Here is a 27,210-nt window from a genome sequence, read left to right as displayed (position 1 = left end):
TCTTAAACAAGAGTGCACACGCTGAAATGTCTCGCCTTCTTTACTAATCATTGATATTATGTTGATAGTCCTAAATATAAAGCTTTATTTCAACTGTCACATAAACTTAACATTAACCAAGTAAACTAAACATTGACCAATGAACCATGAAAATGAGGTCAAGGTCAGATGAACCATGCCAGGCAGGCATGTACAGCTAACAATTCTTCCATACAACAAATATAGTTGACCTATTGCTTATAGTTTAAGAAAAACAGACCAAAACACAAAAACTTAACACTGAGCAATGAACTGTGAAAATGAGGTCAAGGTCAAATAAAACCTGCGCGACTGACATATAGATCATAAAATATTTCCATACATCAAATATAGTTGACCTATTGCATATAGTGTTAGAAAAAAAGGCCAAAACTCAAAATCTTAACTTTGACCACTGAACCATGAAAATGAGGTCAAGGTCAAATGACACCTGCAAGCTAGACATGTACACCTTACAATCATTCCATACACCAAATATAGTAGACCTATTGCATACAGTATAAGAAAAACAGATCAAAACACAAAAACTTAACTATAACCACTGAACCATGAAAATGAGGTCAAGGTCAGATGACACCTGCCAGTTGGACATGTACACCTTACAGTCCTTCCATACACCGAATATACTTGACCTATTGCTTATAGTATCTGAGATATGGACTTGACCACCAAAACTTAACCTTGTTCACTGATCCATGAAATGAGGTCGAGGTCAAGTGAAAACTGTCTGACGGGCATGAGGACCTTGCAAGGTACGCACATACCAAATATAGTTATCCTACTACTTATAATAAGAGAGAAATTAACATTACAAAAAATATTAACTTTTTTTTTCAAGTAGTCACTGAACCATGAAAATGAGGTCAAGGACATTGGACATGTGACTGACGGAAACTTCGTAACATGAGGCATCCAGACTTTCAAGAAGTTAGCTAACGCTGCTGCCGCCGGATCACTATCCCTATGTCGAGCTTTCTGCGACAAAAGTCGCAGGCTCGACAAAAACTTGAGTTGAAAAAGTACTACCCCTGTAAATAAGTCGGGTATTGCCCGTCACTGCCATTTTTTAGTGGTCTTGTGTTTTCAGTTGATTTGGACTTATGACTTTCTAAATTACCTAAGAGCTTAGTATTTAGTTCCAGTACACCCAAACAAATGACAGAAACTGTTGAATGTAGAGAGTACAAAGCAAACACAGAAGGCTTGATATGTGACAAAGATTTTAATGAAAGCATTATGATGTACATATATATTTGTCATCAGATGTCGGTAAGTTAACTTAACGTTTTAATCAACATAAATACTATTTACTTCAAAAAGTTGTATTTTGTTGATAAAGAAACAATCAAATATGTGAAAGACTTCTGCTTAAATTACTGTACAAGAGTTCTTAACAATAGTTATTAATACTGGCCGTACTTATCTTAGACAAATACAAAATATATTGTTTACAGTTTAAGAGTTACAGTTTAAGAGTAACCTTTGGTTATAAAGTTCTCCAGAATATATGTTTCATATTAAACTTTTCAACTCTAAAACCTTCATTATACAAATACTTCCAAACTGAAATATATTAATAATTTATATATCTTACAGTACTATGTAGAAGTTTTATCTGAGATAATTAATATTGTCTTTAACAAATGTTGGTATATTGATATTTAATTTTTTTATTTCTACAACATCAATAAAATTTTACCAGGCACTAGCAGTGTTTAATATTACAGATACAAACATAGTGTCTACTTAAAATAATACATGTATTATCAAATTTGCAGATAAGCCTGAAATTTAATTGGTTAAAACTTCTTTTCCCCTTGAATACTATATAACTACCGTATTAAAAAAAGTTAAAAATTAACTTGACCCAGAATAAAAGTTATACATGTTTTGTATCTTAATGTGACAAATGTTTGATGTTTTACATTGCTTTATATTAATAAATAATATGTGTCCTTTACTTAAAAACATTGACTTATGTTATGTTGAAGTTAAAGGTACACCAAAAAATAATCACGTTTAGAGTTCAATTATGCAATATCATTACATTAGTTTCAATATAATACCTCTATTTCCACATAAAATAAAAACATTATGACCTCATTCAATAATAGGTGTTGTTAGGAAGAGAGACGTCATTCAATAATAGGCGTTGTTAAGACTTTGTCAACGAAATTTCATCAAAATGAAGTGAGAATGCTTTGTTTCATCAAAATGAAGTGAGAATTAGCTTTGTGCATTTTCTACTTTCTATTTACATTAAAGGTCAATGAATTAAAACAAACAAATAATTCATGAATTCAAATATCGAAAAATATTACAAATTCATGACCAAACAACATGGACTATGCCCAAACACATGTAATTAACTCTTGGACTATGCCCAAACACATGTAATTAACTCATGGACTATGCCCAAACACATGTAATTAACTCATGGACTATGCCCAAACACATGTTTTATGTTATACAAGTGGTAAGACTTTATTAAAATATTGAATCTGAATCTGTAATTAACCCATGGACTATGCCCATTAGTGAATTAATGTGTGGTTTGATCACTTGGTGCATATTTAATGACATTCAAATTCTTAGATTATCTATTTTATAAGTACATGTAATTTTATTTGGATATTGTGTTATCAGGTAAGAAGTATAAGTTCCAATGTATATACTTCTACTTATGAACTAAGGCTACTATATACTATATGTTTAAGAAACTTTATCAAGTTCAACAAAATACATAGGATTATTGATAATCTTCATCAAATGAATCTTGAACATCATAGAATTCCTTCAGTGATTGTCTAACAGGTCAATATAATGTTATCTTTGAATCAAAAACCAATTAATTTATTGATTTACATTATGTACAAATGAACAATAAACTTTACTACCATAACTTATAATACATAAACTCAATCCTCTATAAAATGCACACATTTGACACATATTGCATAGTCACTTTAATACAACCATTCACAGTCACAACAAAAATACTGTAGATTCAGAAATTACTACTTCCAATCAACAAGAGCTGGAAATACTGGGAGATTTATATATTAGTCATTCAAATGCAGAAAGTTGTAATAGAAACTAAAAATAAATAAACTGCTTCGCTGAGTGCAGCTAGATACGCCCGCAGAGGTCCAACCCTGAACAGTTGGGGCAAAAATGGACACAATATTCAAGCTTGATTCAGGTCTGAATTAGGATTGTGATTAAATATTTGACATATTATAGGTTTCTGAATAAATGTAGTCAAAGAACTTGAAATTGGTTATATGAATTGAATTTATATTCAATTAAAGATTTCTTGCTGTTGTGCAATACTTAGTAAATCTGTTGTCAGACTATTAACAAATAAAGTTCAATTAATTCTCAATGTCATATTAGAAATTAATGAAAATAAAAAGGGAGCTTACATCAATAGATATAAACAATTCACCAAAGTTTCATGAGAATTGGTGACAGCATTATGAGTTATTGTCCGAAAACTGAAAAATCACCCTTTTTTTTAATGAATAAAACCCCATAACTCAGAAATGTAAAATGTAAAATTTAAAAATTTTAAAGGGAGCTAATACCAATACATACAAACAATTCACCAAAGTTTCATAAGAATTGCTGAAAGCATTCTTGATTTATTGTCCGAAAACTGGAAAATCCCCCTTTTTTTAATGAATAAAACCCCATTACTCAGAAACGTAAAATCTAAATTTTATAAAAAACAAAAGGGACCTCACGTCAATAGATATAAACAATTCACCAAAGTTTTATGCAAATTGGTTAAAGCATTTTTGAGTTAATGTCCGACATGTTGACGACGGACAGACGGACGGACGGACAACGGTATACCATAATACGTCCCGTAAACGGGCGTATAAAAATTATTTATCTTGTTTTAGCATGAGTCTGTTGTGTAACCCTCATCTCTTATTTTCATTGAAAAATAATACATTACAAAATTATCTGAATTTACAGGGGTTTTTTTGTGAGCAGGATATTAAAATTTATTGATACTACCTTAAGCACTCTGTTATGTTGATGCTGTGTACCTTATGTTTTAATATGAAAATTTGTTCAAATATAAGAAATCACCATGCTTGTATATTAATAGAAAAATTGTAGCTATCATGTATTATAAGACATCATTAAGTTGCTTTATAGTGTCTTACTTGTCCTAAAAAGCTTATATATTTCTTAAATGTAAATTGTGAATAACAACTGATCAGTAGGCAATATAATCTTCTCATACAATATCTTCTGTATGCATTTTATATACACAGCTGATAAGCACATCCAAACATTTTTTGAAAGCCAACATATTTTTTATCATATCAGTATTATTATTGAGGAAATACAGTGCATAAAGGAGAATAATGGAGAATCAGTTTGATGATTACAACAAACAACCATTATTATTGTGTAGTCTTCAATGCACCTCTCCTCGTTATTCCATTGATCATAAGTAAAAAGTGAGGGTTAAGATCTCAATCAACTAATTTAACCTTGTTCATGTACCTATCCCTAGTTAGGAACGTCATTAGTTATTGTTTTTAGTTACCAGTATAACTTATTTTTGTCTATTAGGGAATTTAATGATAAGATAGATCTCAAATAAATGTTGGATCATATGTGGACCTGTACCCTTTTTGTTTGTTGTTTGTATGGTTGCTGTCTTATAGACATATCCCCATGCACTCGCTTTTATTCATATCATTCTGGTCTATTATCTCACTGGTTCTGCATTAGTATAAATGAGTAGATGTGGTTTGATTGCCACTGAGGTCTGCTTTTCACCAATATTATCTTAAATTTATATGATGCTAAATGGAATTTTGTACTTTTCTCATGGTCAATGTGAAGAAAAATCTACTTTGAATCTTTATATTCCTTCATTATTCGTAACCAGGATTTTACATAGTTAAAAATAATACATCTTTGAGATATTTTATGTTGAAATGATACTAATTGTATATGCACATTATAATTTCCATTGACATAACCACTATTTTTTATCCTATTTTATGAAAAAAAGGAGCCAAAAAAGAACTGCTTACCCTATTACTTTGTAAGCAAGCAAAATTGTGATATTTTACGATGAATTTAATATCATAAACCTATTTCAATTAAAGACACAGTTGTACAATAAAAATGAGATCTAAATTTTGGTAATTTATACTGAACAATACAGAAGATTACAATACTTAATTATCATTTTAAAAAAGTATTATTTAATAGTTTCTTAGAATGGCCCTTTTCATGAACATGATGAAGAAACGTCCATAAATAGATACAAACAGAAAAGGGTAAATCTATATGTTATATCTACATTCACAATGTCTATACTTTAAAACAAAGAAAATGAGATTTGAAAATAGTCCATTTCATATAACATAAGCTGCAATTACGTTGTTACAACAGGGGAAGTAACTGCACTGGTTGGACAAACTGATTTACTACTATAGCAAACTCATTGAAGTAAGCATGTTGTAGCATGCAATACCAGTCCAGAATGTAAATTGTGTAAATGTATGAATACTTTAGGATTTATTTTCATTATAATATTACATAAGTGGTTCCAAAATTATAAATCTTTGAATAATCTGTATTCATTAGGAAGCATGTAGCAGTCAACCAGTTTGTCAAACCAGATCAATGCATTACTTCTCTTGTCAAAAAATACTATAGAATCAACTATGGTTATAACATAAAACTTTTCACACATACCATCTTTATTAAATGAATTCCTGATGGAGACTCCTAGGAAGTTATTTTTCACAAATATTTCACACGATATGAAAGGCAATAATATGAAATAATAAAATGTACCAAAAGCACTTCCCTGAATATAGGCTTTATTTGGAGTAAATATATCAAGCACCACAGAGACTTGCAAAAGAAATGTGATATAATATATGCTGAGTTAACAGGATACTTCTTTGATTTTTAATAAGCCCTCATATGTGTATATGACTATATATTGAAATTGCATATTCTTTTACAGAAGTTGCACTGTAAAAAATGGTGAAACTTCAACAACTTATGGAATGAATGTTTAATGTAAAATTAGACAGCTGTACAATACAAATTAAAATATGTTGTGTGGATTACAAAACTTCTGGTCAGCAAATTTCAAGTAATATTAACTGTGTAAGTATTGAACTAAGAAATGCCTTAAATCTCTTTAAAAAGATGTTTTAGTAACATAATGAAAATAAATGAAGTGAAACTTGTACTGAAATGATTGATTTAAATAATCTGTTTCTAATAAAATCACCATTCCTCAAAAAGCAATCATAAATTTACAATTTAAAACCTTGCATACAAATTATTATAATTCATCCCAACTTCTTATATACATTGGTATTATGCATCTAAAATCACACTTAGCATACAATTTATAAACATTATATACAATACATGTTTATAATACAAATCTATTAAGAATAGCTGCCTGATTTAAGTTCTAAGAACTGACTAGTTAACTATGCATTCTTAGCAATATGGGATAGAAATTAAATCAAATGATAAAACATTCTATATATATGTACTTACTTTTGTTTAAAGAGTTTCAATTTTGGATTGGCTTATAGAAAAATGTAATTGATCTAAAGTGTTCATTTTCTAATTCAAGTTTTTGACACCAAAAAAAACATAGTCTATGGTCTTTCCTTATCTAAATTACAATGTAAGTATTTGATCTGCAAAAAATTAAGAATTTAATGTACATCTGTCCACAACATAATAAAATTTTGTCAAGTTCTTAAAAATTGTATACTGTTGGAGACTGCTAACAATCTTACTATTAAATTATAATATTTTCAAGGTACAAATATAAAAACAAATAAATGGTAATTACTATTTTCCTACTAGTTTCTATCCCATACAGTAAGTTTTGTCAATAGACTAGGGATGAAGTACTTCAAATCTATCAACAATAGACTCTTCGTTAAAATGATCTTGAACATGTTTTTCAAAGTCTGCTAGTGGCAGTGTATTTGCGAATGATTTATTACACATAGGACATATTCTATCTACACCATTTGAATCCTCTCCTACAGTAGGATTCTGAAGAGTTTGTGGTGGATCATCGTCTCCATCATCAATACATTCAAACACATGTTGCTGAAAGTCTTCCATAGGCATATTAGGAAATTGACGACTGCATACAGGACATACCTGTGCAGTCAATTTTGGTCTATTAGCATCAGTCACATGACTTGATTCTATCACAGCAGTTGATTCTTTCACACCTACATCATTAGCTGGTGTATATACACTTTGGGAGTTATCCGTAATTTGTCGTGATACTAAAATAGATGGTGAAAATTTACTGCCAACTTCAGAAGGCATATAATTTCTACTTGAATTATCAACAGACACTGGGTAATTATACGACTTTGAAAAATCATTATTAACACCAGAACGACCTTGTCCAAACAATGTATCACCTTGACTTATTGTATTATTACCATCATCTGATGGTGAAAGAACAGGTGATGAGTTTGCCTTTGAAACCACAGCTTCGTTAAATATTCTAGAATTATTTATAGCAAAAGTGGAATCTTTTGGTCGGGCACCAGAACCTGTTATAAACTGTACAGAATTATCCCCATATTTTGAAGGGGAACTATGAACAAATGAAGTAGAAGGCCATGATGAAGCTGGATCCCTGCACACTGTGGCAGAAGTTCCATCTGCTGGTACCCTTACATTGTTTGATGAAACTGAAAAAACAAAGAAAATATATACAGGCCTGGATGACATGAATAAAATATATGTAAAGGGAAGAATATGAATAGTTTTTTTGTGAAAACACAAGCATGGAAAAACAAATACAAAATAATTAAATTGTTTGCTTTTTGTAGTAAAGACTGAGGTATGAGAGAATATTTATGAGTAAAATGTTATGTTTTTTTTTGTTTTTCTTCCAGTACAATTAAGCGTTGCACTGAAAGAAATTAAGCTTGGACTGCAGTTCTTGTACAGTGTCCCTGTAAGACTGTTAGCATACACATTGTTTGAAACAGGGCTAAAAATGCTTTTTTTCTGTATTAAATCTTTAAAAAATTCTGTACAAATAATTTACTCAGGGCATTGCATAGGAATGATTCTTCCTTATGTTATGTTATGAAATCTTCTTCTTCTTCTTCTTATGGTATCCAGTTATCCATCAGATTTTTGATGATTACTAACTGTTGCGCATGCGTAGGATAATAATAAATAAATATTTACAAAAGAATAGTGCCAAAAATAAACAAATACTAACATGACATGTGGTTAAAACTATATACATAACTACTAGGTTTACTGTTCTATATTGTAGAGAACAGTAGGTGTCAACTGTTCTCTAAAAATATTTAGAGTGGGAGAAAGTACTACCTTTGGAGGTAGTACATTCCTTTGTGTAATAGTAAATGGAAAAAATGAATATTTGTAGCAGTCTTTAAATGTAAGTAGGTGTCTGTAAGTTTGTGGATGAATTTGTCGGGTTCTGTTGTCTGTTGGTATGAGTAATTCTGATGGTACTGTGGGAGAAAGTACTACCTTTGGAGGTAGTACATTCCATTGTGTAATAGTAAACGAAAAAAATGAATATTTGTAGCAGTCTTTAAATGTAAGTAGGTGTCTGTAAGTTTGTGGATGAATTTGTCGGGTTCTGTTGTCTGTTGGTATGAGTAATTCTGATGGTACAGCGACAATATGGTGAACAATTTTATAGAACATTATAAGTCTAGTTTTAAGTTTGCGTTGTTGTAAGGTAGGCCAATTTAGAGTATTGAGCATGTCTGTAACGCTACTGGTGTTGTGATAACGATTACAGGCATACCTAGCAGCCCGACGTTGAACCATCTCAAGTTTATTGCATTGTTCAGCAGTATGAGGGTTCCAAACCGAACAAGCATATTCTAGTTTTGGTCGGACAAGTGCTAGGTACGCCTGAGACTTAATGTTTGTGATGGATGTTTTTAGATTTCTTTTTAGAAAGCCTAGGCTTTTATTAGCATTACCAATGATGTTGTTTGTATGCTGGGTCCATTTTAAGTCGAATTGCAGTGTTATACCAAGAGACAGATTCTAGGGTATGGCTGTGAAGGATGTAGTCGTGTTTAATTGTATTTTTCTTGTTTGAGGCAGTGAGAACTGTACATTTGTCAGGATGGAAAGCCATCAGCCAGTCTTCTTCCCACTTTGCAGCAGCATCAAGATCTTCCTGAAGGCTATCACAATCTTTTTTAGATTTGATGCTTTTGTAAATGATGCTGTCGTCTGCGAACAGTCTGAGTTTACTGGATTTCAAATATTCTGGTAGGTCGTTTATATATACCAGAAATAGAACGGGACCCAGAACTGTTCCCTGTGGGACACCAGAAGTAACTGGAGCAACATCTGATGACTCTCCATCCAGGACAACTGTTTGTGTGCGGTTGGATAAAAAGGCAGAGATCCAGTTAAGTGTTTCATTTTGTATACCATAGAAATGTAGTTTGTATAAGAGTCTTTGATGTGGGACTTTGTCAAAGGCTTTGGCAAAGTCCATAATTATGAGGTCTGTTTGGGTGTTATTATCTGAATTTGAAGCTAGTTCTTATATGAAAGATAGAAGTTGTGTTTTACATGATCTAGAGTGTCTGAAGCTGTGCTGGAGGTCGTATAATAGGTTGTTTTTTTCTAAGTGGTTAATTAAGTGTTTTGTTATGACGTGTTCCATTAGTTTGCAACTGATACAAGTGAGAGAGATTGGTCTGTTCTTAATTATAGCTGTCGCTATAAGAGTGTTGGCATGATGTACCGGTATACATCAACAGGTTAAAGACTTTTAGCTTCCTTTAAGTTCTGGGATCATTCTTTGATATGATACTGTCTTAATTGGTGTTTTTAATGTCTATAATACTGGTGTATTAAGAAATCAGAGCTTCCTTTCAGTTCTGGGATCATTCTTTGATATGGTGCTGTTTTACTTTGTGTTTTTAATGTCTATAATACTGGTACATGTGTAATAAGAGATCAGTGCTTTTTTTGACCTGATTTTTGTGTGGATTTATGACTGAACTTTGGTTGCAATTTTTTTTCCAATGGAACTTCACAGATTGGGCATTGTTGGGACTGAAAGGGAGAGAACTGAGTACTCAAAAAGCTATTTAAACTCATCCAAAGTTCTTGTGTTTGTCCCAAGTCAGGAATCTGGTCAGTAGTTTAATTTATATCTTAATGGATAATTTGATGTTGATGGTAAATCTTTGATGGACTCTGCTAAATCTATTACCTACTTGTGTACACTCAGTGTATTTACAATCTTTGATGGACTCTGCTAAATCTATTATATAATTGTCTACACTCAGTGTATTTACAATCTTTGATGGACTCTGCTAAATCTATTATATAATTGTCTACACTCAGTGTATTTACAATCTTTGATGGACTCTGCTAAATCTTTACCTACTTGTCTACTCTCAGTGTATTTACAATCTATGATGGACTCTGCTAAATCTATTACCTACTCGTCTACATTCAGTGTATTTACAATCTTTGATGGACTCTGCTAAATCTATTACCTAATTGTCTACTCTCAGTGTATTTACAATTTTTGATGGACTCTGCTAAATCTATTATATAATTGTCTACACTCAGTGTATGTACAATCTTTGATGGACTCTGCTAATTCTATTACCTACTTATCTACACTCAGTTTATTTACATGATCAAGAATATTGTAGAGACTTTTTTTTTGTTGATGACCATATGTTGACCTTTTAATGACTTTAAGTTTTTGTGTCACGATCATTATCAAGATTAAAAGCAATTTCAAAATCGATAATGTGATACCAGTAACTAAAATTATCAAATAACTAAAGTTTTAAAATCACCTTTACACATGGTACATGTTATGCTCTGACAAGAAACTCAAATCTATGGATTTATTAATTCCCATACACTAAATTAGGGATATATATAAAGGATTATTCTTTTCTTGAACATTACAACATGTTGTACATACTGTATGTGCACAGTACTAAACATATTTTAATTCTTACCTGCACGCCTTTTAAGATCTTGAATTATATGCCCTTGTTTTTGTATTGTTTCGGTTTGTATCTTTAATTGCTGTAAAAATTGCTTTAACGTCTTCTTGTGTTTATCAATTTCAAACAAAATTTGTTTACTTTCTTCAACAGTCAATAAAGTCTGATCTTCATTCATACGTGTATTATAACCAGATTCAGGCCATTCTCTATCACTGATTGTCATTATTTTTTGTTCATATCCCTTGGAAACAGTTTTTAATCTTTCCATTAAAGCAGATATATGCTCATCTTTCTCACGCATTTCAGTCTTCAATTCTTGAATTTTTCTTGTAAATGGTTCAGTCATAATATTAGGATCTTTCTGCTTCTCTAGTTGCTGGAGCTGTATATCCCTTTCTTGCAATAGTTGCTTAAAAGTTAATATGTCTCGATTTAAAGTATTTATTTTTTCTGATAATTGAATATTTTTTGCATTCAGTTCAGTATTCTTTTGAAGAAGTTGTGACGATTCAATTAAGTTACTTTGTCCAGTATTATTTTTATTATATATCAAACTTTGCAACTTATTTTTTAAATCTTTATTTTCATTTTCTAATGTAATTATTTTGGCCTGTGCCCTCATTAGTTGTCTTTGAACACTCTCTGCATAACCAATCTGTGCTTTGACCTGGGCCATTTGGTCATCTTGATCGGCCCCCGGTGAAGCACCTACAGGTCCAGCTGCACCAAACATATTTGAATTATTTCTTGTACTTTGTCTTGAATACTCCATGTCTCTGATTGTTTGTTGTAAAATATCATTCTGTGATTTTACTTGTTGATGACGTCTTTTCATATCCTCATACGCTTGAAACAAGGCATGATGCGAGGCTTGCGGATTTTCTTCTGTTCCTGATTTTATCACAAAAGTTGGTGGAGAATCCAGATTATGATGACCTTCTGAAGGGTCAATTATATCTATATCTTCATCCTTATCTGTCATCATAATTTTTTTCTACATTTCTCTGCAAAAGAAAACAAAAGTCAAGAGTGTATAAAATAATCAGAAAATTATATCCATTTTATTTTCTTATTCTAATCTGATCTTGTGTTTGAATTACTCAATGTTACAATGTAAACATATAATGTAATATTTCTTATACACATGAAGAAAATAAATGGGGAATGTGTCCATGGGACACAGATAATGCCCCCGCTTGCATATAACATTATAAAGGGACATAACTCAAGAACTGTAAAAGTGATGCTACCCAAATTTGTACTTGATCTGAGTTTTGTCGTAAAAGTATTGTGTTTATGTTTCATAGCATTTGGTTGAGGCAAACTGAAGTTAGAGAACGGAAATGAAAAATTCAGCAATTTTTCCCTCTGTAAAGGGGCATAACTCTTGAACAGTAAAAGTGACGCCACCAAAATTCAAAAAAGATCTGTGTTTTGTGGTAATAAGCATTGTGTATAAGTTTCATAATATTTGGTTGAGGCAAACTAAAGTAAGAGAACGGAAACAAAAAATTAAGCAATTTTCCATTTGTAAAGGGGCATAACTCTAGAACGGTAAAAGTGACACCACCCAAATTCAAACCTAACCTGTGTTTTGTGTTAATAAGCATTGTGTATAAGTTTCATAACATTTGGTTGATGCAAACTAAAGTTAGAGAACGTAAACCAATTTTGGGACGTACGGACGGATGGACGTACGTACAGACGGACAAGGGTAAAACTTAATGCCCCCTCCACTACGGCGGGGGCATAAAAAAAAACCTAACATCCTTGCTCATAACAGTTTAAAACTTTTCTAATACAAGTTATATTCTTTTTAGCATTAAACAGTTAAACCCACAATGTTCAAATTGTAAATAATTGTATAATCTTATTCATTCAATGAATACATGTATATAAAGGTGCAATTAAACAAATGATTTGAAGATCATGGATACATGTTAAGCTCAGAATATCTGTATCAAATAATTAACCCCTTGTTTAATTCCCTTAAAAATATATATATTTTCACATGTAGATGGGTTATTTTATTGTTTACTCTCTTATTTGTTGTTTAATTAAATCCTTTAAGCAACTGTATATCATAAATCAATTATTTTACTTCTCAAGCATGTTAAGTACATTGTAAAAAGCAATTTTTTGTCCATCTGTTATGTTATGCAGCAATATGAAAATAAGTTATTTCCCTTTGAATATGTAAATTTCTTTATTCTGATGAATGTAGTCAAACAATTAGGTAGAAGATAGCATTCACTCAAAGCTGTCCATCATTCAACTCATAATACGGTCTCCTCGGACACGGTAATGATTATATAATATTTATATAATATTTTGGCTTATTAAAAATTTTGCAATGTTAACTTTACTATACAGGATGCTATATATGTTAATAAAAACATATCTGGACTACAGGTTTCTTAATATATAGAAACTTAAAATAAGCATGATAAGAGAATGTAGTATGATCTTTAGTTTGTTGTTATTTTAGTTGGATTGCTGTCTAATTGACATATACCCCACTTTTCCTATTATTTCTACTGATTGTCTTTCCCATAACTCTAGCTGTGAGAAATTTTGATATTATATTATACTGTTGTACACTGACAGCAATCTTCTGACATAAATTTACCCTAGAAAAAAATGTGTTTAATCCTTACAATTTTCAACCCAAACAGTTACAATTTTTAATCAATATATTTTTTCATTGTCTATTATTTTCTGTCAAATCAACAACTGCCATGTAGTAACTAAGGAGAGAGCCACCATATTGACTAGCTGAAATCCATAAATATTCGAATGATGTAATAGAATCGAAAATGAAACAACACATATCTCAAAAACTCTAAGATCATTCATGAAATTTTGAGGAATTTTGATTTTATTTTAATTTAATACGTCTTTCAAAACTCTAATGCGTTATTTCTTTTTGCTATGCATTAGAAGGGGAATAACAGTTATGCAATTATTTTTCAATTTCAATTTTCTTGAAACCCAGCATCCCATGCATGTGTACTGCTTTTAATCAGATCACAGTGAAATCGACAAACTGTTTACATAGGTTACAAAAGTAGAATCAGCAACATGGTTTATCATGTGGTAAACGGACAGAAAGTCACAGGACAAAAAGTCACAGGACATAAAGTCACAAATTTGATAGGACAAAAAGTCACAGGACAAAAAGTCACAAATAATTTGTTGACAATTGTTTGAATATACATGTATAAGAGAAAGATCTTGAAATATTTTCTTTTTATTACATATATTCATTTTTAAGTTTAGGAAATTGTTCATAAGCCTTGATAATTGAAAATTTATTAAATTTTAATCATGCAATGGATATATTTCTTGGCACAATGAAGCCATTTAAGTACCAAGTCACTTTGACATTTAGTTTTCATAACAATTATTTGATCATCATGGATATTTATTGAATTAATTTTAATTACAAAGTTGCTTCATATATAATTGTTCAAGAAAAAACAAAAAATTTATTTTTTAAATTAGTGTTTTCTTGTTTAAAGAAATATAATCTCAAAACTGAATTGTGACTTTTTGTCCTGTGACTTTTTGTCCGTGACTTTTTGTCTGTGACTTTTTGTCCTGTGACTTTCTGTCCTACATTCTATCATGTCTATCCAAGTTTGAAAATCAAGGGAAAAATTCCAAAGATCAAATCCCATTCAACTATTTGTAGATATGCAAATCATATCAGAATTATCAATATTTATTTTTTTCAAACCTACCCATAACATTCCATTCATCTTCATACATTGTACTTTTTGATATTCAACCTGTTTTTATCAAGAAGTCTATCCATCAATAAACCATTTTTCTGATAAAAGTCAGTGCCATACATATGCAAGCAGCAACATGAATTTAAATGCCAAGGATCCCAAACTAGAGACTGGTACATATAAGTCTTTGCTGTGTAAAATATCAGATATATCAGATACTTTGTAGAAAATTCACACTAAATCTGTTGAAGATGCATTTCATTTTATCATTAATTGTCAAGCATACAAAGGACAGGGAAATATTATTCAACGAGGTTAAAAATACAGTTCATAATTTTTTCAAATATCTGAAATGATGTAATGTCAGTTTATTTGTGGTGTTGCCCACCAAGGACCCTTAATTGGAGCAATAATCTTTATTCTTATCTTTTTATTCATGTTCAAAAATCTATATGTTTTTAACACATCTCATTTTTAAAGGAAATAACTTGGAGATATGAGCTTTATACTGTATGAAGACTTACAAGTATGTAACTTACAAAACAAAAATGTCTTTATCAAGGCGTCCTGTCTTCCTTGTTTTTCCTGTGTATTTCTTCCTGATAAAGAAAAAAAAATATTTGAATTTATTTTTAAAACATTGTAAATGAAATCTTAAATATATTCATACATAATAATGTTAAAACCAGAATTTCATTCCTTAATTCAAAATTAAGTTTCGTATTGATTACATAAGGTATAAAACACTAGCTGCCACCTTGGCACAAAGTTGTAACATGTTGACTGACATTCATCATTTAAAAAATACAAAAATGTGGACTTGCATGTACAGGCTTTCATTTTATCAAACAAAAAACCAACATGTTTTTCTTGAAAGGGGGCTGCAATATATTTTTGATACATATTCTACATGTAACATTGCCAGACCTGCTTCACGATAGGTGTTGACCTTAATTTTGAAATTCTTCATTATATAAACTAAACACCTCAAAACAGGCATTCAAATGAGTAAAAAACCCTAATGACAATTAGGTCCTCTTGCTCTTACAATCTGACATGGAGATTTTGAAAAGTTGGCAGGTATGCGTTACATATCAACATGACATACAAAACAAGTGGTAAATTTCTTTGTTTCTTCATTAGAAGTATATTCTGTTCATCGATCACTATAACAGAGAAGATGCAATTAATTCTAAAATTAACCTTTTTAATCTTTTTATTTGTCATACCAGGATTTAGCTGATAAAACTAGGTTAAAATATACAACTAGTTATTAAGAGTGAAATATTGGGGTCATCGATCTTAAAAAGATTTTTTTATAAATAGTGTGCAGTGCAATCAACAAGAATTTCATCAATTCAATTGCACAAAAAACTTCTTACCATTATGTTGAAGAAGTTAATAACTTAAACTAAAGGATCTTATATTACTTGCAATTGTTTTACATAACCACTTTAAAATACATGACTGATAAGTAGTTCCCCCTTAAAATGGTCCAGCATGTAGTAACAACTGTTTGTCTATTTAATTTGAAAACAAACCTTCATGCATATCTAATCAGAAACTGCATCATCATTATATTTAACCACAAAATCAATTACGTCTTATGATTCTCTTAATATCACAACATCACAAATCTTGTATGATATTTGTTTTCTTTAAGGACATTACTTCCTGGACTACTTAGATATATATAAAGTATACAATCACTTCAAAGTACAGTGAAAATTCATCTACCATATCAAATGTACATATGATTATCATGCAAAAGTGAAAGTAGAATAATTTTTGACATATTTATAAGAGATCAGGCAATGTCTTGATCTTATTTGCATTCCATTTTATACATATGTACAATATGGAAAAATTGTTTCAAATGGTTTCATAATTACCTGATATCCACAAAATCATGTTCATTGGTAAAAAAAATGAAAGAAATATAAACAGTATAGCTGGCATCACTAAATATATATAATGTACATTATTATGCTTCAAAGAAAGCAATGTATTCTGAGTAAGGCTTGAACTATTTGTTGTTTATCTACATATTATGTGTTTATTGATTTGTATCATCACAATCACATGTATGCTTCTATATGTGTATAAAGGTGTGGATGGGTGTGTATTAGTGGCAATCTTTCAAGTGAATCATTCAAGTAAACCCTGTCTTTGCCTACTCATTAAAATATGAACCCTTTTATAACAATATCATTCAAACAGGTCATTTTCATTGACCCAAAGGTACAATGTGTGCATTTGAATAAAAAAATATATAGGTATTTACATTTGATTTAAAATCTTTAAACTTGACATTGTGGTATAAAAAAGTAAATTGGAAAGTTTGTATAGTCAAATGACTTCAAATCATTTTATTTCATATTTTCAATGTCCAAAGTCACAAAACAAATTTTGTTTATATGATACATGTACACACATACTGATACATAGTTGTGTTACTTGTGTAATGTGTAAATGTGCACATCACATCATATAGGTTTCACATCGTACATCCAGGTATATGACATGGCAACTTAATTGAGATGGAAGTAAACAATCTTCTGACTTACTTTGAGATGTTTTTATCCACATGACCACACATTAAGTGTGGGCTATAACGTTTCTTTAGTTTCTCTTAATCCAAAAATTAAATCACAACACACATTTTTGGCTTCACACCCTTTTTTTATTTCACGCACTATTTTATGAACTTATCTATAGATTATAATGTTGTACGATAGTGATTGTACTTTTTAATCCGATTTTAAGAAAATAACAAAGCAAATCGTGTGCTTCGTGTGGGTGTGTTTGTGACACACCTGTTAGTGTTAACGAAATAATATAGTGTGGACGTGGTTCATTACGTACTCCTTTGCACTCGTCACATCTTTGGATGTTTGACCACTAACTTTGTAAGATGATTTTCATTACCAATGACATAAATCGGAATTTTAATTAGGTCACACAACAACATTATACATTATGGAGTCATTTTTTGGGAAAACCGGGAAATTTTGTTTTATAGAGTGACGTCCCTTACTTCACTATTACCGATTTTAAAATATGCTGTTTTATATTATCGCTATTAATATTATTATAATTATTATTATGTATTGTCTGATAATGCAGTTATGCGGGAAATAAAAATAAGAAATTCCTCAGCAACACAATTCCCTCAAAAAATACTGAACTGCTACTACGGTATAGAAACGTTATTTCTCGTTATTTTTCCATCGACTTGTAGAACATTTTCCTAAGGGAAACAACTCTCAAATGTCGAGACGAACTTTATCCCTGCCGATGCAAACATTACGTAAAGAGCGTGTAACTGATATACCCAGGTTCTGTAAGGAGCAAAAATAATTCTCTAGCTTGAGCAAGAGAAAATCGAAATTCGCACATTTGTATACTTGGGACTGTACTGCAAATAATACTTTACTACTAACTTACCATATTTTTAAAAAGTTTTTATGAATATAATTCTTGAGGGTGTGGATGGGGGCGGGTTACAGAATAGAGAATAATGGGCAATAAATATAAAGAATATAGAAAAATGGGCCAAAAAATAAAGAATAGAGAATAATGATCAATAATGAGGTGCTAAAATATAAAGAATAGAGAATAATGGGCAAAAAGTATAAAGAAGAGAGAAAATTGGTCTAAGAAATTAAAGAATACAGAAAATTGGTCTAAGAAATTAAAGAATACAGAAATGGACCCCACCCAGACCCTCATTCATAGTTACAATGTTAAAATTGACTTTGACCTACAGTTTAATAGTCCCAGCTTTGACACTTCCATGACATAAACATAAAATTCAATGTTAAAAAGTCATCAACTTGATCTAGTCCAAATAATTATGACGTCTTAAAAGGTTATTTTGATTTTTTTGCTAAGCGTCTTAGGAAGGCTTCAAAATATTGTTTTTAAATTGCCTTTCAAGAAGTCATAATTATTGGATCAAATTTAATTAGGATTTCAATGATATTAGGAGAAACCAAACATGTAAACATCCCTTTAACTTGTATTGTATTAATAACTTTACCGCCCCCAAAAAAAACAAACAAAAAAACGAATAACAAAAAACAAACAAAACCACCCAATAACACCAATAAAAAAAACACATCATCATTTGAAATAATTAAAAGATTTGTAGGTGAACTCAAGGATTTGAACTATTGACAAAATTTCAACCTGCACTTAATTTATCCTAGGTTACATATTTCACCTCTCAGGCAGGTAGAAGCTTTTGTTATCTGGCGATCATCGACGGTAAATGTATCCAATTTAAATAAACTTGAAACGATTATTTCTACGGTGTCATAATTTAGTTTGTTAACCATATTATGGTCCATCATCCAACATGGCCACCTTTGATAAAAAATGGAAGAAAGTGGTAAAATGTCTTATATCTTGGTAACCATCATTATGGAGATATGAATAGCAAGACATGACTCCCATATTATATCTACCATTTAAAACAGTTATAAAGACTATTGGACAAGTAAAGTGGCTGAAGAACTTCCATACAAGGTTTAGTATAACTATACACTCTTCATTTCTACCAAAATTATTAGACGATTCCTGTTATGTATTATTGCCCTAAAAAGATGGTATTTTACCAATTTTCATCATTTTTATGATGTTATAAATATAAAAGTTGTCATGGGTGTAACTGTTACAGGTAGAGAGAAGCTGTAAACACTAAAAATGATTAGCATTTTTCAATATCTGCAAAAATGCCAGTATGGGTAAAACTATTAATAGACCACTTGTAGGTTTATTGTCCTTAAATGCATTCTTTTATTATCTTGAAAATTGTAATGGATAAATAGAAACTATTAACAACAGACCATTATCAACAATACTGTTGAATATCTACAAATATGGCAATATGAAATATATACTATTCTAACAAAAGCCCTTAGAAGGCAATGCTTTTTCCATATGTAGTGAAATTGGATATACACGGTATCAAAATAAAAAAAAACTGGTCTTATGTTTACAGGGTGTTGTTTTCTCATCAAAACCGTTAATTTAAGCCAAAATGAGAAATGTTTTATTTGCATATTTATTGATTAAAAAAATCACCCAAGTTTTAAAAAACGATATTTGCACTTAAAGCTTGAAATATTCCTTCACAGATTTTTAATAATTAACTCTCATGTTCGAAATTGGAAGCACAGTTTGGGTTCCGATTTCTTTATCGGTTATTTTCCTCAATACAAATTTTAGCATATTATTCAATAACACGGTATTTTCTAATTTTTCGACTTCAGGTTCAGATTTTCTAAATCTTAATCTTAAGCACTCGCTTTAAATTATTCAAAATATTTCATATTTATCCCATTCTTTGATAAATTCTACATCAAAATTTTGTATCGTTTCTTTTGTTGACATTACAAGTGAAGCCAACGAATGAGACTAACACACAACCAGGGGATCGAAGTATCCCCCTAACTAATCCGACATCTTTTATAAAAAACGGTTAAATATTCATAAATCCTGATCTTGGAATTTTAAAATGTTCGCTCCCGTCAATCTCTCTATCTATTACTTGAAATAAATTCGGCCGCCTATGGGCGAATTATTTGCAAAGTTGCCAGAAATTGTGTCCAGTTTGCGTGCATTCGAAGCAGTGCGTATTATGGGGTTTTACTCTCCCCAGAAACATTACGCAATACATAGTCCCTCATTCAGACCGGTACACCTAATCTATGTAATAATCGGGTTAAACTCTGGTGTATTCGTTTCGACCGGTACATCTAATCTATGTAGTGTTAAACTCTGATGTATTCGGTTCCGACTATGTAGTGTTAAACTCTGATGTTTTCGATTAAATTAGTCATGACTTACCATTATATCTTGCTTTCTCCTTTACGAATTTTATTAAATACGGAAATAGCAAACATTTCTTAAGTGGAAGATTTTGAAAATCATTCCTTATAAGTTTCCGCTTTTATTGTAAAAAGCTGCCGGTTATAATATCATTTAAAAAAAAATACACATTTCACAAAATTGACCTGTTTCAGCAACAACCGCGTTAAACTTGCAGGCCATTATAGTATAGCTAAAGTAGACCATCGTTTTCTATTATAAATAGGAAAATCTATGAAAAAAAGTTATTACGATCATAAATACCACAAACATAGATGAATAAAAAAATGTAGACTGAAGAGACACCATGATGGGAATAAGAATTTATTTGATGTTGTACCGTTCTGATCATCTTGCCGAAGCTAAACTCTCTACGTACACCATGATGGGTATAACAATTTACTTGATTTTGTACCGTTCTGATCATTATGCCGAAGCTAAACTCTCTACGTACACCATGATGGGTATAACAATTTACTTGATGTTGTACCTTTCTGATCATTATGCCGAAGCTTAACTCTCTACGTACACAATGATGGGAATAACAGTTTACTTGGTGTTGTACCGTTCTGATCATTATGCCGAAGCTTAACTCCCTACGTACACCATGATGGGTATAACAATTACTTGATGTTGTACCGTTCTGATCATTATGGCGAAGTTAAACTCTCTACGTACACCATGATGGATATAACAATTAACTTGATGTTGTACCGTTCCTTTCATTATTCCGAAGCTAAACTCTCTACGTACACCATGATGGATATGTTGTGAAAATTCATGGATGGTACCAGCGGGATTCGAACCCTCAATGTCGGGATCTAAGGGCTCTAACCAATTGAGCCAAATAAGATCTTCCCTAACTCAACCAGTTAGACTGCCATTATATTTCAAGGTCTACAACACTCTTCTCCCTTTTCTTTTTTCGGGCTGCGTACCATCCGATCAGCTCACATGTCACTACTGTACAACCCCGAGTCTTTCACACGGAAACCCTCTGGCCAGTTCTTTTGTATGTCACCTAGACATATCATGGTCATCCTATGATCTGGTCAACCCTAATGACCATATCAAACTGCCAGGTACTTACATACACTCGTGTGTACCAGTAAGAGATGCTCGCAGCGCAATTGTTGTGAAAATCCATGGATGGTACCAGCGGGATTCGAACCCTCAATGTCGGGATCTAAAGGCAGCGCTTTAACCAATTGAGCCAAAGAAGATCTTCCTTAACTCTCTACGTACACCATGAAGGATATACCAATTTACTTGATGTTGTACCGTTCTGATCATTATGCCGAAGCTAAACTCTCTACGTACACCATGATGGGTATACAAATTTACTTGATGTTGTACCGTTCTGATCATCATGCCGAAGCTTAACTCTCTACGTTGTCATATTTTTGGCAAGGAGACAACCAGTATCCATCAACATGTAAACAACTACATTTCAACGTATGGCCTTCAACAATGAGCAAAACCACTACCGTACAGTAAGTTATAAAAAGTTCGAGAATTAATAACAAAAATTAATAACAAAATGGAAACAATTCAAACGTTGAAATTTAAGCTTAAAACATTAAACAAAAAATAAATATGACAGACAGCAACCAACAACAATCAGTGGACTACAGTAACTTGGTTTGGTAAAGGATCGTAACAACTAGAAATCCGTTAAACATAAATGATAATACGTTATAATTATACTGTTATGTTCAATCAAGTCTTCTGTGTATAATTATACAGTTATGTTCAACCAAGTGTTCTGTGTATAATTATACTGTTATGTTCAATCAAGTCTTCTGTGTATAATTATACTGTTATGTTCAACCAAGTCTTCTGTGTATAATTATACTGTTATGTTCAACCAAGTCTTCTGTGTATAATTGTACTGTTATGTTCAACCAAGTCTCCTGTGTATAATTATAGTGTTAAGTTCAATCAAGTCTTCTGTGTATAATTTTGTGTATGTTGTTTAATGTATCTATTGTATTCCACTAGTCGAGATCAAAAGTCCTATATAATAACCATAGTACAGCCCGGCCATATTATGTTCGTGTGCCTGTCCCAAGTCAGGAATCTCTTTAGTGACCGATTTTAGATGATCTTTATACAATCTCTGTAAAGTTTATCCATAACTTTTCTAGACTCTGTGCGATTTAAAGCTTGATTGATATTATTGAACAACTGAGATCTAGCTATCTCTTGAACTTTGTGCCATTTAGGTGCTCTCTCTATACATATCTTCTTTGACTCAATTTACAATGTCTCAATTGAGAGTATTATCGAGTATTTTACTGATCCAGTTTCCCTCGATTACTGAATAAATAACATTATTTACATTGTCGACTTATTTATAAAATAACTCGTGCTTAAATGGAAAAAGAAAGATAACCTAAATTTTTTATAAAAGTACGCACTCTACACTCTCTCTAAATCTAGGATGCTAATCTAAGCCACTTTCAGAAAGTTTGGAAAGCAAACTTAGGAATTCAACGCTGTCGAAAACCAGACAATACAAAAGCGTCTGAGGCCAATTTTCCCGAGGGTGTTGCTGTAACAAAAAATTTGTTCCGGCGTGACATTTGTTCCGCCGGAAAAAATTTCATAGGAAATATGTTCCACTGGAATTTATATCACAGAAAATATGTTCAAGCACTGTAAAATTTGTTCCGGAACTAATTTTTTGACCAAATGATAAATAAGTCCCGGAACAAAAATCACAGCTCCATGAATTTTGTTCCAATATTAAAATTTAAAAAAAAAGTGAAATAAGTTCCTGTGATATTAGTTTTGAACGAAGATATTTCATAGAAATCAATGAATAAGTTCTGCTCAAACATATTTCAAAGAAAATAAGTACCTTTGCAACATATTGCACAGAGATAATTTTCTTGTTATACTTAAAAATTATAATGCAAGCTGGATGCTGTACTGTGCTTGCATGGTGTAAATTTGCAATTGAAGGCATGACTGTGACTGTAGGATGAAGATAAGAAATAAAAGCGATAGTAATGTATCATAATTTGCATTTATGTTTTATGTGGTATTCCCACTCCCTGTTAATCTGTCATGAGTGTTCTAGTCGGCATACATGTACTTAGCTATAAGGTCATGGCACAGTTTCAAAAGTGTGTGTCTTTTGATTCTTTATGTCTTTTAATATAATTTTTTAATATAATTTATCAGTCACTTTGTCCTTTTCAAATTAGTACAAATTTTCATCTTTAACTATACTTTTTTTCTGAATGATTATTCTTATTCTACTCTTTTCTGGCTCATAAGTGTCATTTTGGTATTTTTTAATGAGTATGTTATTAAACATTTGCTTTACTTCACAGGATCCAAATTGGATGTTTACACTTTTTATTTATTACATTATCAATATAATACGTTTTTATACTATACTTGAATGATAACTTTAAACTCACTGATGACAAGTGCTCAGTATATAAGAAAACTTGTTTAACCAGTGGAACATATTTCACAGACAAGGAACTTATTTCACCAGGTGAGGAACAAATCTCACAAACCCAGAACTTATTTCACCAGGTAAGGAACAAATCTCACAAACCCGGAACTAACATTTCACTAGGTAAGGAACAAATTTCACAACCCAGAACTTATTTCATCAGGTAAAGTGAGGAACTTATTTTATAGAGATGGAACAAATTATATAGAAATTGTCTGTGAAAAAAGTTCTCCCAGAACATATTTCCTGTGAAATTAGTTCCACTGGAACTTTTTTCACAGGAACAAATTTTGGCTCACATTGCAACCTAAGCTGCAGCAGAATTATATAATTTGGTGAACTGGAAATTGTACACATAAAATAAGTTTACAGACAAAACATCTTAGTATTTACTTTACTTATAACAATTGAATTTTGATGGTAATATCAGTAAAATGATAAGAAAATGCACCACACCAATCAATTGTTTTCAAACATTTTGGTGCATACTTCAATGGAAACTTCACCTAAACACTTAAAGCACTTACATTCTGTGTAGTTTTTAAGTTTTTGCACATTGGATTAATTGACATTTTGGTTAAACACTTGGTACAATAAAACTGCCTATATCCAATTTTAAAAAGAATTGAAAAAAATGAAATTAAACGAATTTACAAAATGTACATTCCTGGAAGTTCATTCCTATTATTAGCTTCACTATTTGTGTAGGAGTACACGTTTATAATAGTTTATATTTATAGCTCACCGATTACAGATCTGTACGGTTTTTGTTGTCTTTCATCAATTAAAAAAGTCTTAACACCTCCATGCTTTTATATAGAAATGACTAGAAAATGTGACTTACATTATACCCGGACATAACAGAAAGATTATAGTTTACCAAGTTGGGGATTTTTCTGAAGGACGACCACAATAAACACAAACGATACAATGTTTAAACTTATGCTTTCAACTTTTTGTATTATTGATTATTGATTAACCCCCACACCACCTTGTATCCATACACCCCATTTTCCTATAAGTTCAAACTATTTTATGCAAAACTTGAATTATTTATTAAAAATTTGTCACTCCTAAAATTATAGCAGGTCAAAGCATTTGAAGATATTCATAGTGTAGGCCTTCGAATTACTTTTCAACCAAAAAAAAAATGCACATATCCTGACGCGTACTTCGGGGTATAGATTTGGTTCCGTTTGACTGTGCCGGATGTAAAATACGCTGTCTCGTTTGGTCGAAATGGGAAGGTTTAATCCGACGCCTCGTGTAGGGAAAGTGCAATGCTCTATGCACATCAAAGAACAATAGCAACAACTCTTTGAGAGGTCCGTACGTGACCTGTTGCACTGAAAAATTTCTGTTCTTATACAATATACCCTGACACTCCAGTAGCAAATTCCCACTCCGGTCGATCCATTCAAATTTCCACTACGGTCGTCCCATTCAAATTCCCACTCCGGTCGACCCATTCAAATTCCCACTCCGGTCGTCCCATTCAAATTCCCACTCCGGTCGACCCATTCAAATTCCCACATCGGTCGACCCATTCAAATTCCCACTCCGGTCGATGTATAACAGTAACTGCCGAAGTTCAGTTACGAGAACATGTAATGCCAAATAGACAACTACCCACAAAGACCAAATGACAAGGATTTGTGAAGGAACAACTACAAGTCAACATATACGACCTTCAATAATGAGCAAAATGTGAAACAATTCAAAAGAGGAAACTAAAGGCCTGGTTAAACCATGTTTAACCCACCATATTTTTCTCGGAAAATGCCTGTACCATGTCAGGAATATGGCAGTGGTTTTTTACTTTTTCCGTTGATTGATAGCGTTTGATTTTGTCAGTTTTTATGGAGTTTCCCTTTTTGAATTTGCCTTGGAGTTCGGTATTTTTGTTATACTTTTGCACTAAAACAATAACCGAGAAACACTTAGCAACCAACGACAACTGCTAGATTACAGGCTATGGCTTAGGAACATAAAGAATGCAACACGGTTAATTACACATGTGGCTATTCATTCATTTAGATTAATTTGTAGTTAAGGTAAACGTGCCAAACTCAACGTATCTTGTTGGTTAACGTAAATTCTTTGAAAAAATAATGCCATTGAAAGAAAAAAAGACAACGATAAGGACACAACAGATAATAAGTTATGTAACCTGACCTTCTTCAAAATTACATATCGACAAGGATATCTAAATTTCAAGTAATGTAAATTATCAACATTCTCAGAACTCCATCAGAGTCGTTTTATTATGGAAGGGAAAATGTTTTCTTAGTAAATGTGGAAGATTTTTGTAATTCATCTTCCAGACATGGAATATAATTTAGATTATAACGGCACACTTGAATTTTCATTTCTTTACGACCATAATATAACTAAAATAAAGAGTATTCAATAAACGTCGGTGAGATAGCAACCTTACTCTAAAAGATAAATTATCATATGAGGTTTTACGCAGTTCCTTATATCATAGTTGACCATGGTATTTAATACTCTACAGATCACAATCTTCCTACAATTGCAAAATTATGTGCCAAATGTCGAATTGTAATTTTTTTCTTTCATTTTCATCCTTACGGAACGGAACGTTTTCAAATGTAAATAGCCAAGAAAGAACTTTCGGTGTTGCACGACACTGCGCAAAGTTTTTGTGCGGAACCAAGCACATTCAAATTTTTAATCCGGTTCCTTACCTGGAAGAAGAGAAAAAAAGCAAACAAATCTTCTTATATCTATTAAGGATGACATCACATATAACTTATAGGTTTAAAGTTGTAAAAAGTTGAAGACAATTGCCTATATTTAGCTCAGCGTGTTACCCATCTGCTAAAACTGTGTTCTGGATTAAAGGTGTCAGACCACCAAATCACCTACTTCAATTCAGAACGAAAGTAAAAGAAGCCGGCCTTCTCTGACTAAAAATAATGCTTTTGGTGTCATTGTTTACTTAAACTAACAAACAAATTTGCAGAAATGAAAAACTTGTGGTGAAAGAGAAATTTATGTTGACCATTTTGAGCCAAAATTTACTTGTCTATGAGTT

General features: G+C 31.6%; 2 protein-coding genes and 1 long non-coding RNA gene across 17 annotated transcripts in view; 1 reads left to right on the top strand and 2 right to left on the bottom strand.

Moving 5' to 3' along the window:
• LOC127728681 (serine/threonine-protein kinase 11-interacting protein-like) overlaps window positions 1-27,210 on the top strand; it is a 480,863-nt gene that overhangs the window by 79,194 nt on the left and 374,459 nt on the right. The window lies entirely within an intron of this gene.
• The window catches only part of LOC127728736 (uncharacterized), a 133,077-nt gene that overhangs the window by 19,288 nt on the left and 86,579 nt on the right, over window positions 1-27,210 (bottom strand). The gene's annotated exons all lie outside the window — the stretch shown is intronic.
• The window catches only part of LOC127728695 (uncharacterized), a 117,721-nt gene continuing 91,757 nt past the window's right edge, over window positions 1,247-27,210 (bottom strand). Inside the window, exons 1-5 of one of the 12 annotated variants that reach the window (XM_052236323.1) lie at window positions 20,660-20,683; window positions 15,346-15,405; window positions 14,816-14,996; window positions 11,082-12,076; window positions 1,247-7,772 (exon numbers count right to left, since the gene is read on the bottom strand). In XM_052236323.1, coding sequence (XP_052092283.1) covers window positions 6,952-7,772; window positions 11,082-12,057 — 1,797 coding nt within the window. In that variant the 5' untranslated portion in view covers window positions 12,058-12,076; window positions 14,816-14,996; window positions 15,346-15,405; window positions 20,660-20,683 and the 3' untranslated portion in view covers window positions 1,247-6,951. Of the gene's footprint in view, window positions 7,773-11,081; window positions 12,077-14,815; window positions 14,997-15,330; window positions 15,406-16,347; window positions 16,481-16,698; window positions 16,865-17,373; window positions 17,878-20,659; window positions 20,684-27,210 lie in introns of those variants that run through there. The other 11 variants (XM_052236321.1, XM_052236320.1, XM_052236322.1 and 8 more) reach the window with 11 other exon arrangements.

This window comes from Mytilus californianus, unplaced genomic scaffold (assembly GCF_021869535.1).
Source record: "Mytilus californianus isolate M0D057914Y unplaced genomic scaffold, xbMytCali1.0.p SCAF_2, whole genome shotgun sequence".
Classification (NCBI taxonomy): Eukaryota; Metazoa; Mollusca; class Bivalvia; order Mytilida; family Mytilidae; genus Mytilus; species Mytilus californianus.
Note: the sequence above shows the minus strand (reverse complement) of the source record. Positions and strands in the feature narration are given on the sequence as shown.